Below are 12,746 nucleotides of genomic sequence, written 5' to 3' on the forward strand. Positions count from 1 at the left end.
TAAGTTATAAACGGGGCTTTTAGAAGCGAAAGGTTGGTAGGGCGGCTTACTAGGTTGTACCAGGTACTCTCAATACATGAAGTCGTGAACTCTCCCTAAGGCACTCCAAAGGTATGCGTGAGAGTCAAAAAGAGAAGATGGACTTTGAGGTTGTAACTCGTATCCAACAAGTGGTGTCTGCGTGTTTGGGACGATTAGCATTAGCACGTACGTAATTAATTAGTTAACTAATAAGCTTTTTTTTCACAATCAGGTCGACGTGATGCTTACTTGGATTCATTCTCCGCCACTGAATGGAACCATCGAAAAATAATGACTCCATAAAAATATCCGTTTTTCTTCGCAGTTTAGTGGAGAATACAGGTAGTATACGGCCGCCAATCGGCATGTGCCGTGCGTTATTTGAAATACCTTGACTCGACGATTAGAACCAAATTCTTGGCGTTTTCATTATTTGAATTTACTTGGATTTTTACCTTGTTACGCTGTTCAGACATTTCCTGTCCGACTGGAGCAGTTCTTATTGTATCTGCACTCTGCAGATCGCTGATACTTGAGAAGATCCTCAGAACAAACTACGTCAGCTCAAGAGTCAATGGCAAAAAGGATTCAATGGATCCACGGTCGCAATAATAATAATATTTATTCCATTACTCGCAACGAAAGCGGGCCCACCAAAATCCAAAGTCGTAGTTCGCCTAGTACCTCGTTCGTTTGGTTCCAGGCATCGGGCAGGTGGATAGCTACTAGCTGGTGGTTGGGTATAGGACCGCCTCTGTTAGAGACCTAGAGTCGATAGTTCAGCCCACGCCTCAATCAGACCCAATAATCAGAACAGTGAATCGAGAAGTCCCTTGGATCAGTGTAGCAAATAGAAGAAGAGAAAGATACCTAATCTACCTGTTGGCCACGTCACAGAAAGGTTATTAATTAAAGATACATTCTCTAGGCATTGGATAGACCCTTCCCTTTCGCTTTCTGCATACACTACAAGTGCTGGAAAATATGACCGAAGAACAGAAAATCGTCCAAGTTACTCTGCCCGACTTATTTGTCGGTTTCCTGGCTCGGAAACCCGTGCTGCATCAGGACTACGAACATGTCCGTGTGGCTTCAGAATCATGGCTTTCAGAGTATGTTGTTGTTTTAATGATAAGAGCCTTTTTATCTGTTGCTGACATTGCGAATAAGTCTATGCGAATTCTCCCCCTCTTTACGAAAAACCGTTCATAAAATCGATATCACTTACTACTGCGCCATCTTGCTACCTCATGTGGACGCAGACCGTTTCCGTATAGTCTGTGACTGGATGAACTGGGTAGGTAGATAGTCCCACCGTGCCTATAACCTTTCAAATGCAGATCTAACTCTTGACTCCACCGATAGGTTTTCCCATTTGATGATGGTGTGTGTGTCAGACAAGACCTACTACTATGACTGCGACGATCTCCTAACAAATCCCCCCTCTCAACAGCACTGGACAATGGCCCCCTCAAGGAAAAGCCCGAAGACGTTCGAGAATTGGTCAACGGCCTAATAGGAATATTCGATACAAACACACCTCACGAATATGAGAATAAACTCTTGCTTGCATTTGAGTCGATATGGCTTCGCGTCTTTCAGGTGCGGAATAGTCTCCTTCTTGTCTTGTACACACACAAGTACCCGACTAGCTATTTGAAAACTAATCACAGTGTATCAGGACTCTTGCCCGGGTATCCAGAGACGGTTTGCGAGCTCCATGCGAGATTACTGTGAGGCGATCTTTCAGCAGGTTGTTCTACAAAAGGGTAGTCACCAGAAGCGACTCGGTGTAAATTCAACTCTGCAAATGCGGCGACAGTCGGTTGCAACAATGCCGTTATTCGCGTTAGTCGAGTGAGTCATGTTGTTCTTTGAAGAAATTTCAATGAAGTTTTTTTTTTTTTTAATAATTGATTGCAGATATGCACACGCATTACGTATTCCAGATGAGGTATTCGAATGCAACAGCATCAAAGAAATTCAACGAGTTGGCACCGACCTAGTTTTATTGTGAGTTCCCTACCATTATAGCTAAAGGAAATAGAATTAATGCCTGTCTGTAGACAAAACGACCTGATATCATATCGGAAAGAGAAGGTATGCGAAACCACGAAGACCACGAGAAGTCACCTCTTTTAACATATCCATTCTAGGCACTGGGCGAAAGTCACAACATAATATCCATCTACCAACAAGAAGGACGCACCATCCAAGAAGCATTCAATGAAGTAGAACGATCACTGTCTATATGTTACCGCGACTGGTATCTCGCATTGGCACAACTACCCAGCTGGGGAGAAGAGATCGATGCGCAAGTCCAGCTGTATATTGAGGGCGTACAGAATGCTGCCCTTGCCAACATCCACTGGAGGTTAGTCCGACGTTCTCTTCGTCTCCATTCAGTTATCTGTTTATTGACTTTTTTTTTGCTTGTTTCGTAATAGTTTCCGAGTAGACCGGTATTGGGCAAATAAACAGGACGTTCGCAAGACGCGAATTATTGATCTTCCAGTGGAGAACGTGGTGCCGAAGCAGAGAAAGACAGATATCGACATTTCGAATGGAGGTATTTTATTTTCAGCACTTGTTCTGCTAGGGATTTTCGGGTCGATATTTGCTGTTCCTCAAATATTTGATGTTGCTCGGGTATTTGATTTTGCTTCATGAATGTGAGAAAAGTTCATTGATATTTTTTTTTTGGAATTTTCTCTACTGCCTTCACTAGACCCATTAATATAGACATATACCCTGCATACACATGATTGAGATCCACAAACCCGAGCCGGATGTTGTATTAGAACAATACCACAATATTCAACACAAAAAAGTCTCCATTTCCTAGGCCATTGTCCAGTGGTTTGCAGTTGCAGCTCTTGTAAACAATGCCACTTTGAAGATAAAGTCTTTCTAGAACTAGCCCTTTAATTATTATTTTTATATTATTTTTTTCATAAACCTTGAAGTATTTAAAATTGTATGGAATTAATGTATGCACAAAAAAGTGCTTATTAAGCGTGCCAAGCCCTCCAGGTCTATCCAGGTCACGTGTTGGACCCACCTCGAATATACATCACGCAGAGAAAAAGCATCTACCAGTGAAAATACAACAGCTATTCTTTTCTCTTCTCGATATAGCATTGTTGACTGTAATGCATTCTCATCGCCGAGTTATCGTCATCCAGTATGACCGGTGCTGATCGGCCAATTAGCGACAGCTCTTCAACCTCGGCCCCGGCTGACAGAAACGGACTCCTGCGGACAAGTAACAACTCCAACAAATAATGTAACGAAACCCACACACCTCCGCCACCATTCTGCTCTATCTTTATCTCGCCATTCCCCTCGCTACGCCGCAGACAAAGGACATTGTCAGCTCGAAATAGTCGAAACCATGGCTCTCAACCTTGAAAAGCAGCTCATTTTTGTGCGTCTCTTCCCCATACAACCAGCACATTGCAAGTACTGACGATGCGCAGTATGGAGCTTATCATCATAACCCGGTAGCTTTTATCTCTACATTATTTCTCAAGCCAAGGACTGTTTTACTCACGGATGCTTCTGCTTCTTCAGGTTAATATCGGGATTCACATGATCTTTGTCCCGGTCATTCTTATCACCTCTTTCCAGTTGGTCAGCGCTTCTTGCTCTGCAATGCGATCCACGCTAACCTCTACAGGCCATCAACATCCCCTTCGTCGTCAACATACCGGACGCTCTTCAATACCAATACCTGCCGCTTAACGTCGGAACAATTGCGGCAATTGTATATGGCGTAGGATACGTGCTGCTCGAGCCCGTCGTGGGCCTCGTCTCCATCCCGGTATTGCTCGGTGCCACGGCCTACATGAACTACCTGACCATAACCTACGGAGCCACCGCTACGTACTGGTCGCTCGGAATTCACGTCATCTCATGGATCGCCCAGTTCGTCGGCCACGGAGCCTACGAGGGCCGGTCGCCAGCCCTGCTCGACAACATTTTCCAGGCGCTCTTCCTGGCGCCGCTATTCGTTTTCCTCGAGTATCTCTTCACCCTGGGGTATCGCCCAGAGTTGCAGCGCCGGGTGGAGATTGGGGTGCAGAAGAAGATTGGCGAGTTCAAGGCTGAGAAGGCTGAGAAGAGCAAGTAGAGAGCATGTTGTATGGGCCTGTAGCCCGGCAACGCGCTGGGCCTTGGCGAGTTGGATGCCTTGGTGCCTTGGTGCCTGAAGGAGCCGGCTAGCGGTTAGTCAGCCGTAACCACGAAAATTTGCCGAAATAACCCGGAGGGACAAGTGGCCGCAACAAACAGACAGCCGGCAGAGCTGTCCCGGCCGCACGCAATTGTAATTTTTTCTGGCAGAAAACTGTGTATATGTGTATAAAAGCAGAGCAATAAAATCCTGTAGCGTTTAACAAGGCAATAGCCGTCACGTGCAGTGCCCATGGCCCAAAGTTGCAGCCCACGCTGTGCCGGCCCGACTCGGAGGCGCTGGGGCGCTTCGGCCAACTGGGTTAGCGCGGCCTGCGAAACCTCCTCCCAGACGACAAAGCTCTCCCTCACCCGTCCGTATCCTCTCCCTTCAACCACCTCCTCTCCCAATTACATCTTTCCTTCAGGGAAACCAATCTCAACTCCCTCTGAACTCCATATATCACAATGTTCAGGAACGCTCTGCGGCAATCCAGCCGCTCCGTGGCTGCCGTCTCCGCCACTGGCAGGCTGGCTTCGGTGAGTACCCAGGAAATCCTCTGCACACCCCCGACCGACGCATCGAAGCATCAACCTACAACCCACACCACCACGTCCAAACCTGCCTCAATGGCATCGATTCTCGCTTCTGCTGGCCTCCAATGACCCATTGAGACTATTTTGACGCGTTTCGAGCCCATGTCCCGGTTGCTAACAAATTTTTTTCGTCGCTAGGCCCGCGTCGCTGCTCCCAGTCCCTTCGCTGCTGCTTCGAAGCAGGTCCGCACATATGCCGCAGATGCAAAGGCCGCTCCCACCGAGGTCTCCTCCATCCTTGAGCAGAGAATCCGAGGTGTCCAGGAGGAAGCTGGCCTTGCCGAGACTGGACGTGTCCTCTCCGTCGGGTATGCCATCCTATTTTTTGTCTCGATTGCACAACCATATCAACCTTTTTTGGTTTTCCGTGGTCACAATCACCTGGAAAATGCAACAAAAGAAAGCTAATGCATTTTGCACAGTGATGGTATCGCCCGTGTCCATGGTATGACCAATGTCCAGGCTGAAGAGCTTGTCGAGTAAGTAAACATTTTGATATTCCTATATAACCACAAAACTAACCACCCCCATAGATTCGCCTCTGGCGTCAAGGGCATGTGCATGAACTTGGAAGCCGGCCAGGTCGGTGTTGTGCTTTTCGGTTCCGATCGTCTGGTCAAGGAGGGTGAGACTGTCCGTCGTACCGGAGAGATTGTATGTTTTCTTTTTTTTTTTTCCTTGTTTCTCCTAATCCATATACTAATTAACTACAGGTCGACGTTCCCGTCGGCCCTGAAATCTTGGGCCGTGTTGTCGACGCTCTCGGTAACCCCATTGATGGCAAGGGACCCCTCAACACCAAGGAGAAGCGCCGTGCTCAGCTCAAGGCCCCCGGTATCTTGCCTCGTCGCTCCGTCCACGAGCCTGTCCAGACTGGTCTCAAGTCCGTCGACTCCATGGTTCCCATCGGTCGTGGTCAGCGCGAGTTGATCATTGGTGATCGTCAGACCGGTAAGACTGCCGTCGCTCTTGACGCCATCCTTAACCAGAAGCGCATCAACGCCGCTGGTGATGAGTCCAAGAAGCTGTACTGTGTCTACGTTGCCGTTGGTCAGAAGCGTTCCACCGTCGCTCAGCTCGTCAAGACTCTTGAGGAGAACGACGCCCTGAAGTACTCCATCGTCGTTGCTGCCACTGCTTCCGAGGCCGCCCCTCTGCAGTACATTGCTCCTTTCACTGGTAAGTTTATTTTTTTTCCTTATTTCGACTTTATCTCTTTTTTGTCGTTGCTTCCCAATCTGGCGGAACTCGATCTGTCTCTGCGAAGATCTTGCTCTACCAAGATTTGGCTCTTTCCTCGTCTGGCTCTTTCCTCATCTGCGGCATGGCAATGGAGACTCCTTCCTCAACCTGGCCGTTGGTAAGTATGTAAAAGGTGAGTCCCCCTCGTAAGGTTTTTTTTTCCTCCTCTTTTCAATTTTCAATTGAAGGAAAAATGGCTTCCACTCCCCAATCTTCCTGCTGGGTTGACGAGCTGCTCTGGACTACGCAACGCCACAAAGACAAGGAGGCCAAGGTCGCCAAGGGGGAGCTTGAGCCAACCGGCAATGCCCTTCGGTCGAGGAAGTGTGTGGCCAAGGCCAAAGAGGAGAAGCGGCACTATTGCGCCGTTTGCGACCTGGCATTTGGGCTGGCCGCCCATTTGCAGAAACATTTGAAGACCAAGAGGCATTGCGCTGCCGCTGCCGCTGCCGATGAGGAACTTGCCGCCGCAGAGTCTCCCGACTCTCCGTCGGGATAGCGACTTTTATCTGCACTGTTTTTTATTTTTAACTTTTATCAACAACATATTTTTAACTTCTATCAACAGGTACGGCTATGGCGGAGCACTTTAGAGATAATGGCCGCCACGCGCTTATCATCTTCGACGACTTGTCCAAGCAGGCTGTCGCTTACCGTCAAATGTCTCTTCTGCTCCGTCGTCCCCCCGGTCGTGAGGCTTACCCCGGTGACGTCTTCTATCTCCACTCTCGTCTACTCGAGCGTGCCGCCAAGCTCAACGACAAGCACGGCGGCGGTTCCCTGACCGCTCTACCCATCATTGAGACCCAGGGTGGTGATGTGTCTGCCTACATTCCTACCAACGTCATTTCCATCACCGATGGCCAGATCTTCTTGGAGACTGAGCTGTTCTACAAGGGTATCCGTCCCGCCATTAACGTCGGTCTGTCTGTGTCCCGTGTCGGTTCCGCTGCCCAGGTCAAGGCCATGAAGCAGGTCGCTGGTTCCCTCAAGCTCTTCTTGGCCCAGTACCGTGAAGTTGCTGCCTTTGCCCAGTTCGGTTCCGATCTTGATGCCTCCACCAAGCAGACCCTCAGCCGTGGTGAGCGCCTCACTGAGCTTCTCAAGCAGAAGCAGTACTCGCCCATGGCCGTCAGCGAGATGGTTCCCCTTATCTTCGCCGGTGTCAACGGTCTCCTTGACAGCATCCCCGTCAACAAGGTTGAGAAGTGGGAGGAGGACTTCAAGGCCCACCTCAAGTCCAACCAGCCCGAGGTTCTTGCCACCATTGACAAGGAGGGCCAGCTCAGCAAGGAGCTCGAGGGCCGTCTTCGCGAGATCATCACCGACTTCAACAAGGCTTTCTCCTCATAGGTGAGCAAAATAATAATGGGTGTTGTTCGTCCGCCATGTATTGTTTTTCCTAACACTATCTGTGTATAGAACAAGATAGCTTGTGTACAATTTGAGACCAGTATTTTCCTTTGTTTCCACAAAAAGCGAATTGTGTCTGGTCTTTTGGGCCTAGTAATCTTGATCTTCCACGCAAGAGTTTGTAATTTCTACACGGACGACGACTGGCACCCGCAATTAGCTGAGCTGGTATTGGCATAAATCGCCAAGTCTTTGCATATTTGAATGTTTTCTTTTTTGTATTTCACTTGAATTCTAGTTTTGTATCTTGAGCTGGATAGATCTATTTAAATTTCTCACTTAAACGTCTGCGTGTACATATGTTGCATATATGTACCTGGTGTAACATGGAATTGCCAGGGGGGGGGGGGGGGCATGCAAGAACTGTTACACATACTAGTTGATTTACAAATGTGATAAATCATAGTGATTCTTTGCCCAATCGCATTGCATTGCTAAGTATTTTCCGAGTGCATATAAGACAACATAGTATTATTATTGCGCCGGAATCGGACGCGGAGGCTGGATGCTGTCATCGATAAGATTGGCCCGCCCTAAAATTTTATTCCACCCCGCCAACATCACTGATCATTGAACCTGTGGAAAACTTCTCGATCAGTAAAAAAATAGATTACACCATACGACTGACAGCTCAGTGATCAATTCATTTTCTTTCTTTTTTTTTTTTTTTCGAGTCTCGTCTGTCGCCAGAATGTCGTCCGCCGCCCCGCCGTCTTGCAAGGTCGTGCTGGCCAAAAACATCGCCAATGGCTTGCTTGCAGAAGTCCAGGAAGGGTTAAAGACACTGGACAAGAAACCGCATCTGGTTGGGTTTTTGGCGAATGACGATCCTGCTGCGCGCATGTATGCGGACTGGACGGAGAAGACGTGTCTTGAGAAGTGAGTTTGTATACATGGAAACCTGTCGATACCTGGCTGGATAGAGAACTAACGACAATTGCTTCAATATCAGTGGCTACCGCTACTCGCGCCGCGACGTCTCCAAAGACGACATCGAAGAAGCCATTCTCGCCGCCAACACCGACTCGGACGTCGACGGCATCATCGTATACTACCCAATCTTCAACACCCGTCAAGACCAGTACCTGCAGCAAATCGTCGACATATCCAAGGACGTGGAAGGTCTGAGCCACCGCTACGTCTTTAACATGTACCAAAACATTCGCTTTCTCGACGAAGCCTCACAAACCCAGAAATCCATTCTGCCGTGTACGCCGCTCGCGATTGTCAAGATTCTGGAGTACTTGCAGATTTACAACACCATTCTGCCGTTTGGGGACAGATTGCATGGGCATACCATCTGTGTTGTTAACAGGTCTGAGGTGGTCGGTAGGCCGCTCGCTGCGCTACTAGCAAATGACGGCGCATGCGTCTACAGCGTCGATGTCACGGGCGTCCAAAAGTTTACGCGCGGCGAAGGGCTGAAAAAACGCAGACACGAGGTTGAAGACATGCACGACTGGACCATCAAGGATGCGGCTCCGTTGTGTGACGTTGTGATTTCCGGTGTCCCCGGGGATTCGTACAAGTTTGATACCAGTTTGTTGAGGGGCGGCGCAGTGTGTATCAATTTCTCGAGTGAGAAGAATTTTGCGCCGGCTGTCAAGGATAAAGCGTCGATTTATGTGCCGTCTATTGGAAAGGTTACGATTGTGGTGCTTTTGCGGAACTTGCTGGTAAGTCCCTTCTTTCCCTTGGAGATCTACTACGATGGACTAACACGCACTCTCCAGAGGATCATCCAGAACCGGACAGCAAATGGTGCAAAGCCTGCCAGTGCTGTTGAAAAGCCTGGCACTCTCGAGGCTGCTTAAGTTTAGACATGTTGAATGTATAGATAGTATGAAAAACGGGGACATGGCACCGGCTCTTGACTTGATAGAACGTGGTAGGAGTGTTGTTTGTAATGAATATAATGAAACATTGAACCCAGTATTTAGATACCTGCTGTACTCCAGTAGATATTATATCAACCTCAACACAATAAGACTAGACGACTCTTTTTTTTCATTTCCCCCAACACCAGTTGACTCAACATAATGTAAACTTTCTGAGAAGTAGTATCACTTCGTCTTTCCCTTGGTCTCTTGAATGATTTCTTTTTCTGCCTCTGACAGAATCTCAATCTCACTCGCTAGCCATTTCCGCAAAGGTTCTGGGTGGAACACGCCCTCGGAAGAGAACCAGACAGTGAACGGGGCTTCGATTTCCTTGTGTTGTATGACCTTGCCTGATTTATCTGCGTAGGTGATTTTGAGTTTATATAGAGGGCTGTGTTTTTGCGTAGACGATTTGATTGTGATCTATTCCATAAATTTAGCATAAATATAGTTTAGTTATATGGATCAAACTTACCCTTTCACCAGACTTCCTCTCCCCCTTGAATACTTCGCCCGCGTCGACGGCCCAGATCCAAAAGGTCAGGATCGAGTTGAGAGTAAAGTACGCGACCACGGCGGCTTTTACCCAGGCAGCCTCGGTCGCTTCCCAGCCTAGCTGGCGATCCAGATAGAAAGTGACGCCGGCAATGATCACAGCGGTATATCCGACAATGAGACGGACGTCGGTTGTGGTATTGTTGCGCTTAAAGGCATATTGCGAGGGGAGTCTGACTAGGTACGTGAACGCGTCATCGGTGGTGTTTTTCAGGTCTGTTTAGAAGCGGTAAGCAAGACGCAATAAAGCAGAGAAACTTATGCCACGGTGGGTGGTTTCTTTTTTGTGATTGGGGACAATCTGGAGATGTGGCACGAACCATTTAGAGAGTACACTGGTACTTTTGAGGACGCCATCGGAATAGTAGCTTTTCAAGCTCTGGAAACTCGGCCTCGGTCTTGAATAAAGAGTGCAAAAATGCAGGAAATAAATTATTTATAATAGTCTGCCTGGTGTTTGTGAAGATGTGGTTCCGGCGAGCTGTTCACTTGGAAGCTTGTCAGTGGTGGATCGATCGGGCTAGCCGCTCTCCGCAGGCCGACGACCTCCAATGTTTCTCACATTCATTCTCTTTGGACTTGGGACTCTAATCATCCAGCGTCTATCTTTGTCAGTTCGCAATGGCGGTTCAGGGCCTGGACCAGACGATCCTTAGGGATCCAGCTCTTTTGTGAGTTGTTTTCACCGGGGTTTATTGGTCTGCAATTGGCAATGTCGGCTAACATCTCCCCCCAGTTACTGGATCTTGATTCCCATCAGTGTTGTGATGGTATGTGCTACGCAACTTTTCTGTCAAATTATACAAGACTAACTCGGACAATATAGATACTGACAGGTATTCTTCGCCATTATGCCACCGTCCTCATGAGCTCCCCCCCCAAACCGGCGCGCACTCTGCTCGAATCCCGCGAGCGCCTCTCCCTCATCCGCGGCGTAAATCTGCGCAACAATGCATCTGGCGTCCTGACTTCGGAAGGTTTTGACGCGCGCAAGGAATACCTCGTTAATGCCTACCAAGATGGCTCTTTTCTCAAGGACCCGGAGAACCGTGGCCAGCCCCCGGCAAACCCAATGTCCGACCCGGCCGCTATGGAGGGAATGATGGGTATGATGAAGGGGAATATGATGATGATGATTCCGCAGACGTTGATAATGAGCTGGATCAATGCGTTTTTCTCGGGTTTCGTTATTTGTAAGAAGACAAAAAGGATACTTTTTTTGGGAGGGGGATGTTTGTGCTAACTGGATGATAAGTGAAATTGCCGTTCCCACTCACTATTCGCTTCAAGTCAATGCTTCAATCCGGTGTTGCCACGCGCGATCTGGATGTTAGATGGGTTTCTAGCTTGTCGTGGTATTTCCTGAATTTGTTTGGTCTTCAGTCGGTTTTTGGGTTTATCCTCGGCGCCGACAACTGTACGTGTTTTTCACCTCATTTAACAAACATCCATTACTTCTCATGCTGACACACTTAGCTGCCAACCAAATGTCCCAGCAAATGTCCAACCCAGCAGCCGGCGCCAACCCTTTCCAGCCCGGATCAGATCCGGACAAGATGTTCAAAAGCGAGGCTGAGAACCTGGAGGTCATGGAATACTTTAGTGTTCTCGATGGCATTGAGGAGAGAATGTTGCACAATTGGAGATGAAGGGGGGGGTCAACCCCTGAGGTCTTGTTTTGGATTAGAGATGGAGAGAGAAAAAATATTGGCTAGTCGGTTCATTTGCGTGAAATATTGTAATTAATGTTTTGAATGTTAAGGACTTTGGGTATTTCTAGAGTTTGGACTGGAGAGTACGTCATGAATCGAAATATAAACTGTGAGTAATAATATATGGTCATGATTGAAGTCAAGTCAAGCTATATACAGTGTCTGCTTGCTTATGGTATGGCCTGCCATTCCGAAAATTGATTCCTAACACCATGGTTCAAATTCCATACATCGGCCCAAATAAAGGATCGTCAAGTCAACTGCCATGGACAAAGAAGGTATAGAAAACGCATATTTCATGAGCCCTGAAACTATTTGTAGTTGATGACATCCTTTAGAACCCAAACCTCGCCATTGGAAACTTGCGACGCTAGAGTATCGACTTCAATGTGGCCAGGTTCAATCTTTGCAAGGTTGTAATTAGTAAAAAAGATCAGATAACAATGTCTTTGATGCCAACTCACAAATATCTTGTCCCCCTCTTTGATCCACTTCACTTTCCCTCCTCCCACAGTTTTCACTTCCTCACCCTCGACCCAGGGACTCGCAGGAACCAGGTGAGCTTCCACAAAGCGCAGCAGATTCCGCTTCGCACGCTCCTGGCCGTCATCACCCTTGTATGCATTCACCTCGCCATACCGCGCATAATCCTCTGGATCCTCCCACGGCTTGCGCGGCAAATTATGGATAGCCGAGTTCAGCGGCGCCAGCACAGTAGTATTTTGAGATTTGTCATCCAACCGACTAGAAATCGGGTTAAAGTCGCGAGTCAGCGAGGAGAAGATGTTGATTCGGGGCGTTTTGGGGAGGATATCGGAGATGATCAGGTTCGATCGATCTCCATTGTTGTTGTTGTTGTCGTTATTATCGTCGTCGGCTAGTGGTGGTGGCATTATGATGGTTTCGGTTGATTCGAGGATTTCTTTGATTTTTTGATAGTATCTAGCTTCTTCAGCTGTGTCTGGTTGAATCGTGTGATCGCAAGTATCGTAGTAGCCTCCGATGGCGAGGGCGGTGCTGTCGAGAAGAGCGACAAGTAGCCAGACGAGTATCGACGCGACTATCACTGCATACAGTGCGAGCTGGATGTTGTAGAAGTTCCTCATGCTGCACGACTGGTGGGTTCCCGGTGACGTCTTCAAGAGATGGGAAG

General features: G+C 48.0%; 6 protein-coding genes across 6 annotated transcripts; 4 read left to right on the plus strand and 2 right to left on the minus strand.

Moving 5' to 3' along the window:
• Window positions 1-3,415: 3,415 nt before the first annotated feature.
• TRUGW13939_02250 (uncharacterized protein) lies at window positions 3,416-4,153 on the plus strand (the record flags this gene model as incomplete). The annotated part of the gene is made up of 4 exons (XM_035485444.1): window positions 3,416-3,448; window positions 3,501-3,524; window positions 3,595-3,654; window positions 3,701-4,153. 4 exons carry the CDS (start codon window positions 3,416-3,418, stop codon window positions 4,151-4,153), a joined length of 570 nt encoding a protein of 189 aa, XP_035341337.1.
• Window positions 4,154-4,662: 509 nt separating this feature from the next.
• TRUGW13939_02251 (uncharacterized protein) lies at window positions 4,663-7,386 on the plus strand (the record flags this gene model as incomplete). Its single annotated transcript, XM_035485445.1, has 8 exons — window positions 4,663-4,734; window positions 4,930-5,099; window positions 5,214-5,270; window positions 5,325-5,445; window positions 5,505-5,974; window positions 6,075-6,151; window positions 6,222-6,522; window positions 6,627-7,386. 8 exons carry the CDS (start codon window positions 4,663-4,665, stop codon window positions 7,384-7,386), a joined length of 2,028 nt encoding a protein of 675 aa, XP_035341338.1.
• A 751-nt stretch (window positions 7,387-8,137) lies between these two features.
• On the plus strand, window positions 8,138-9,260 carry TRUGW13939_02252 (uncharacterized protein; the record flags this gene model as incomplete). The annotated part of the gene is made up of 3 exons (XM_035485446.1): window positions 8,138-8,325; window positions 8,399-9,122; window positions 9,180-9,260. 3 exons carry the CDS (start codon window positions 8,138-8,140, stop codon window positions 9,258-9,260), a joined length of 993 nt encoding a protein of 330 aa, XP_035341339.1.
• Window positions 9,261-9,509: 249 nt separating this feature from the next.
• TRUGW13939_02253 (uncharacterized protein) lies at window positions 9,510-10,238 on the minus strand (the record flags this gene model as incomplete). Its single annotated transcript, XM_035485447.1, has 3 exons — window positions 9,510-9,749; window positions 9,802-10,097; window positions 10,202-10,238. The coding sequence occupies 3 exons, from the start codon at window positions 10,236-10,238 to the stop codon at window positions 9,510-9,512; spliced, it is 573 nt and encodes a 190-aa protein (XP_035341340.1).
• Window positions 10,239-10,502: 264 nt separating this feature from the next.
• Window positions 10,503-11,530, plus strand: TRUGW13939_02254 (uncharacterized protein; the record flags this gene model as incomplete). Its single annotated transcript, XM_035485448.1, has 5 exons — window positions 10,503-10,552; window positions 10,618-10,651; window positions 10,708-11,074; window positions 11,137-11,298; window positions 11,358-11,530. The coding sequence occupies 5 exons, from the start codon at window positions 10,503-10,505 to the stop codon at window positions 11,528-11,530; spliced, it is 786 nt and encodes a 261-aa protein (XP_035341341.1).
• A 374-nt stretch (window positions 11,531-11,904) lies between these two features.
• On the minus strand, window positions 11,905-12,699 carry TRUGW13939_02255 (uncharacterized protein; the record flags this gene model as incomplete). Its single annotated transcript, XM_035485449.1, has 2 exons — window positions 11,905-11,997; window positions 12,058-12,699. The coding sequence occupies 2 exons, from the start codon at window positions 12,697-12,699 to the stop codon at window positions 11,905-11,907; spliced, it is 735 nt and encodes a 244-aa protein (XP_035341342.1).
• Between the last annotated feature and the right edge of the window lie 47 nt (window positions 12,700-12,746).

The sequence above is a fragment of the Talaromyces rugulosus genome, chromosome I (genome assembly GCF_013368755.1).
Source record: "Talaromyces rugulosus chromosome I, complete sequence".
In the NCBI taxonomy this organism is placed as follows: Eukaryota; Fungi; Ascomycota; class Eurotiomycetes; order Eurotiales; family Trichocomaceae; genus Talaromyces; species Talaromyces rugulosus.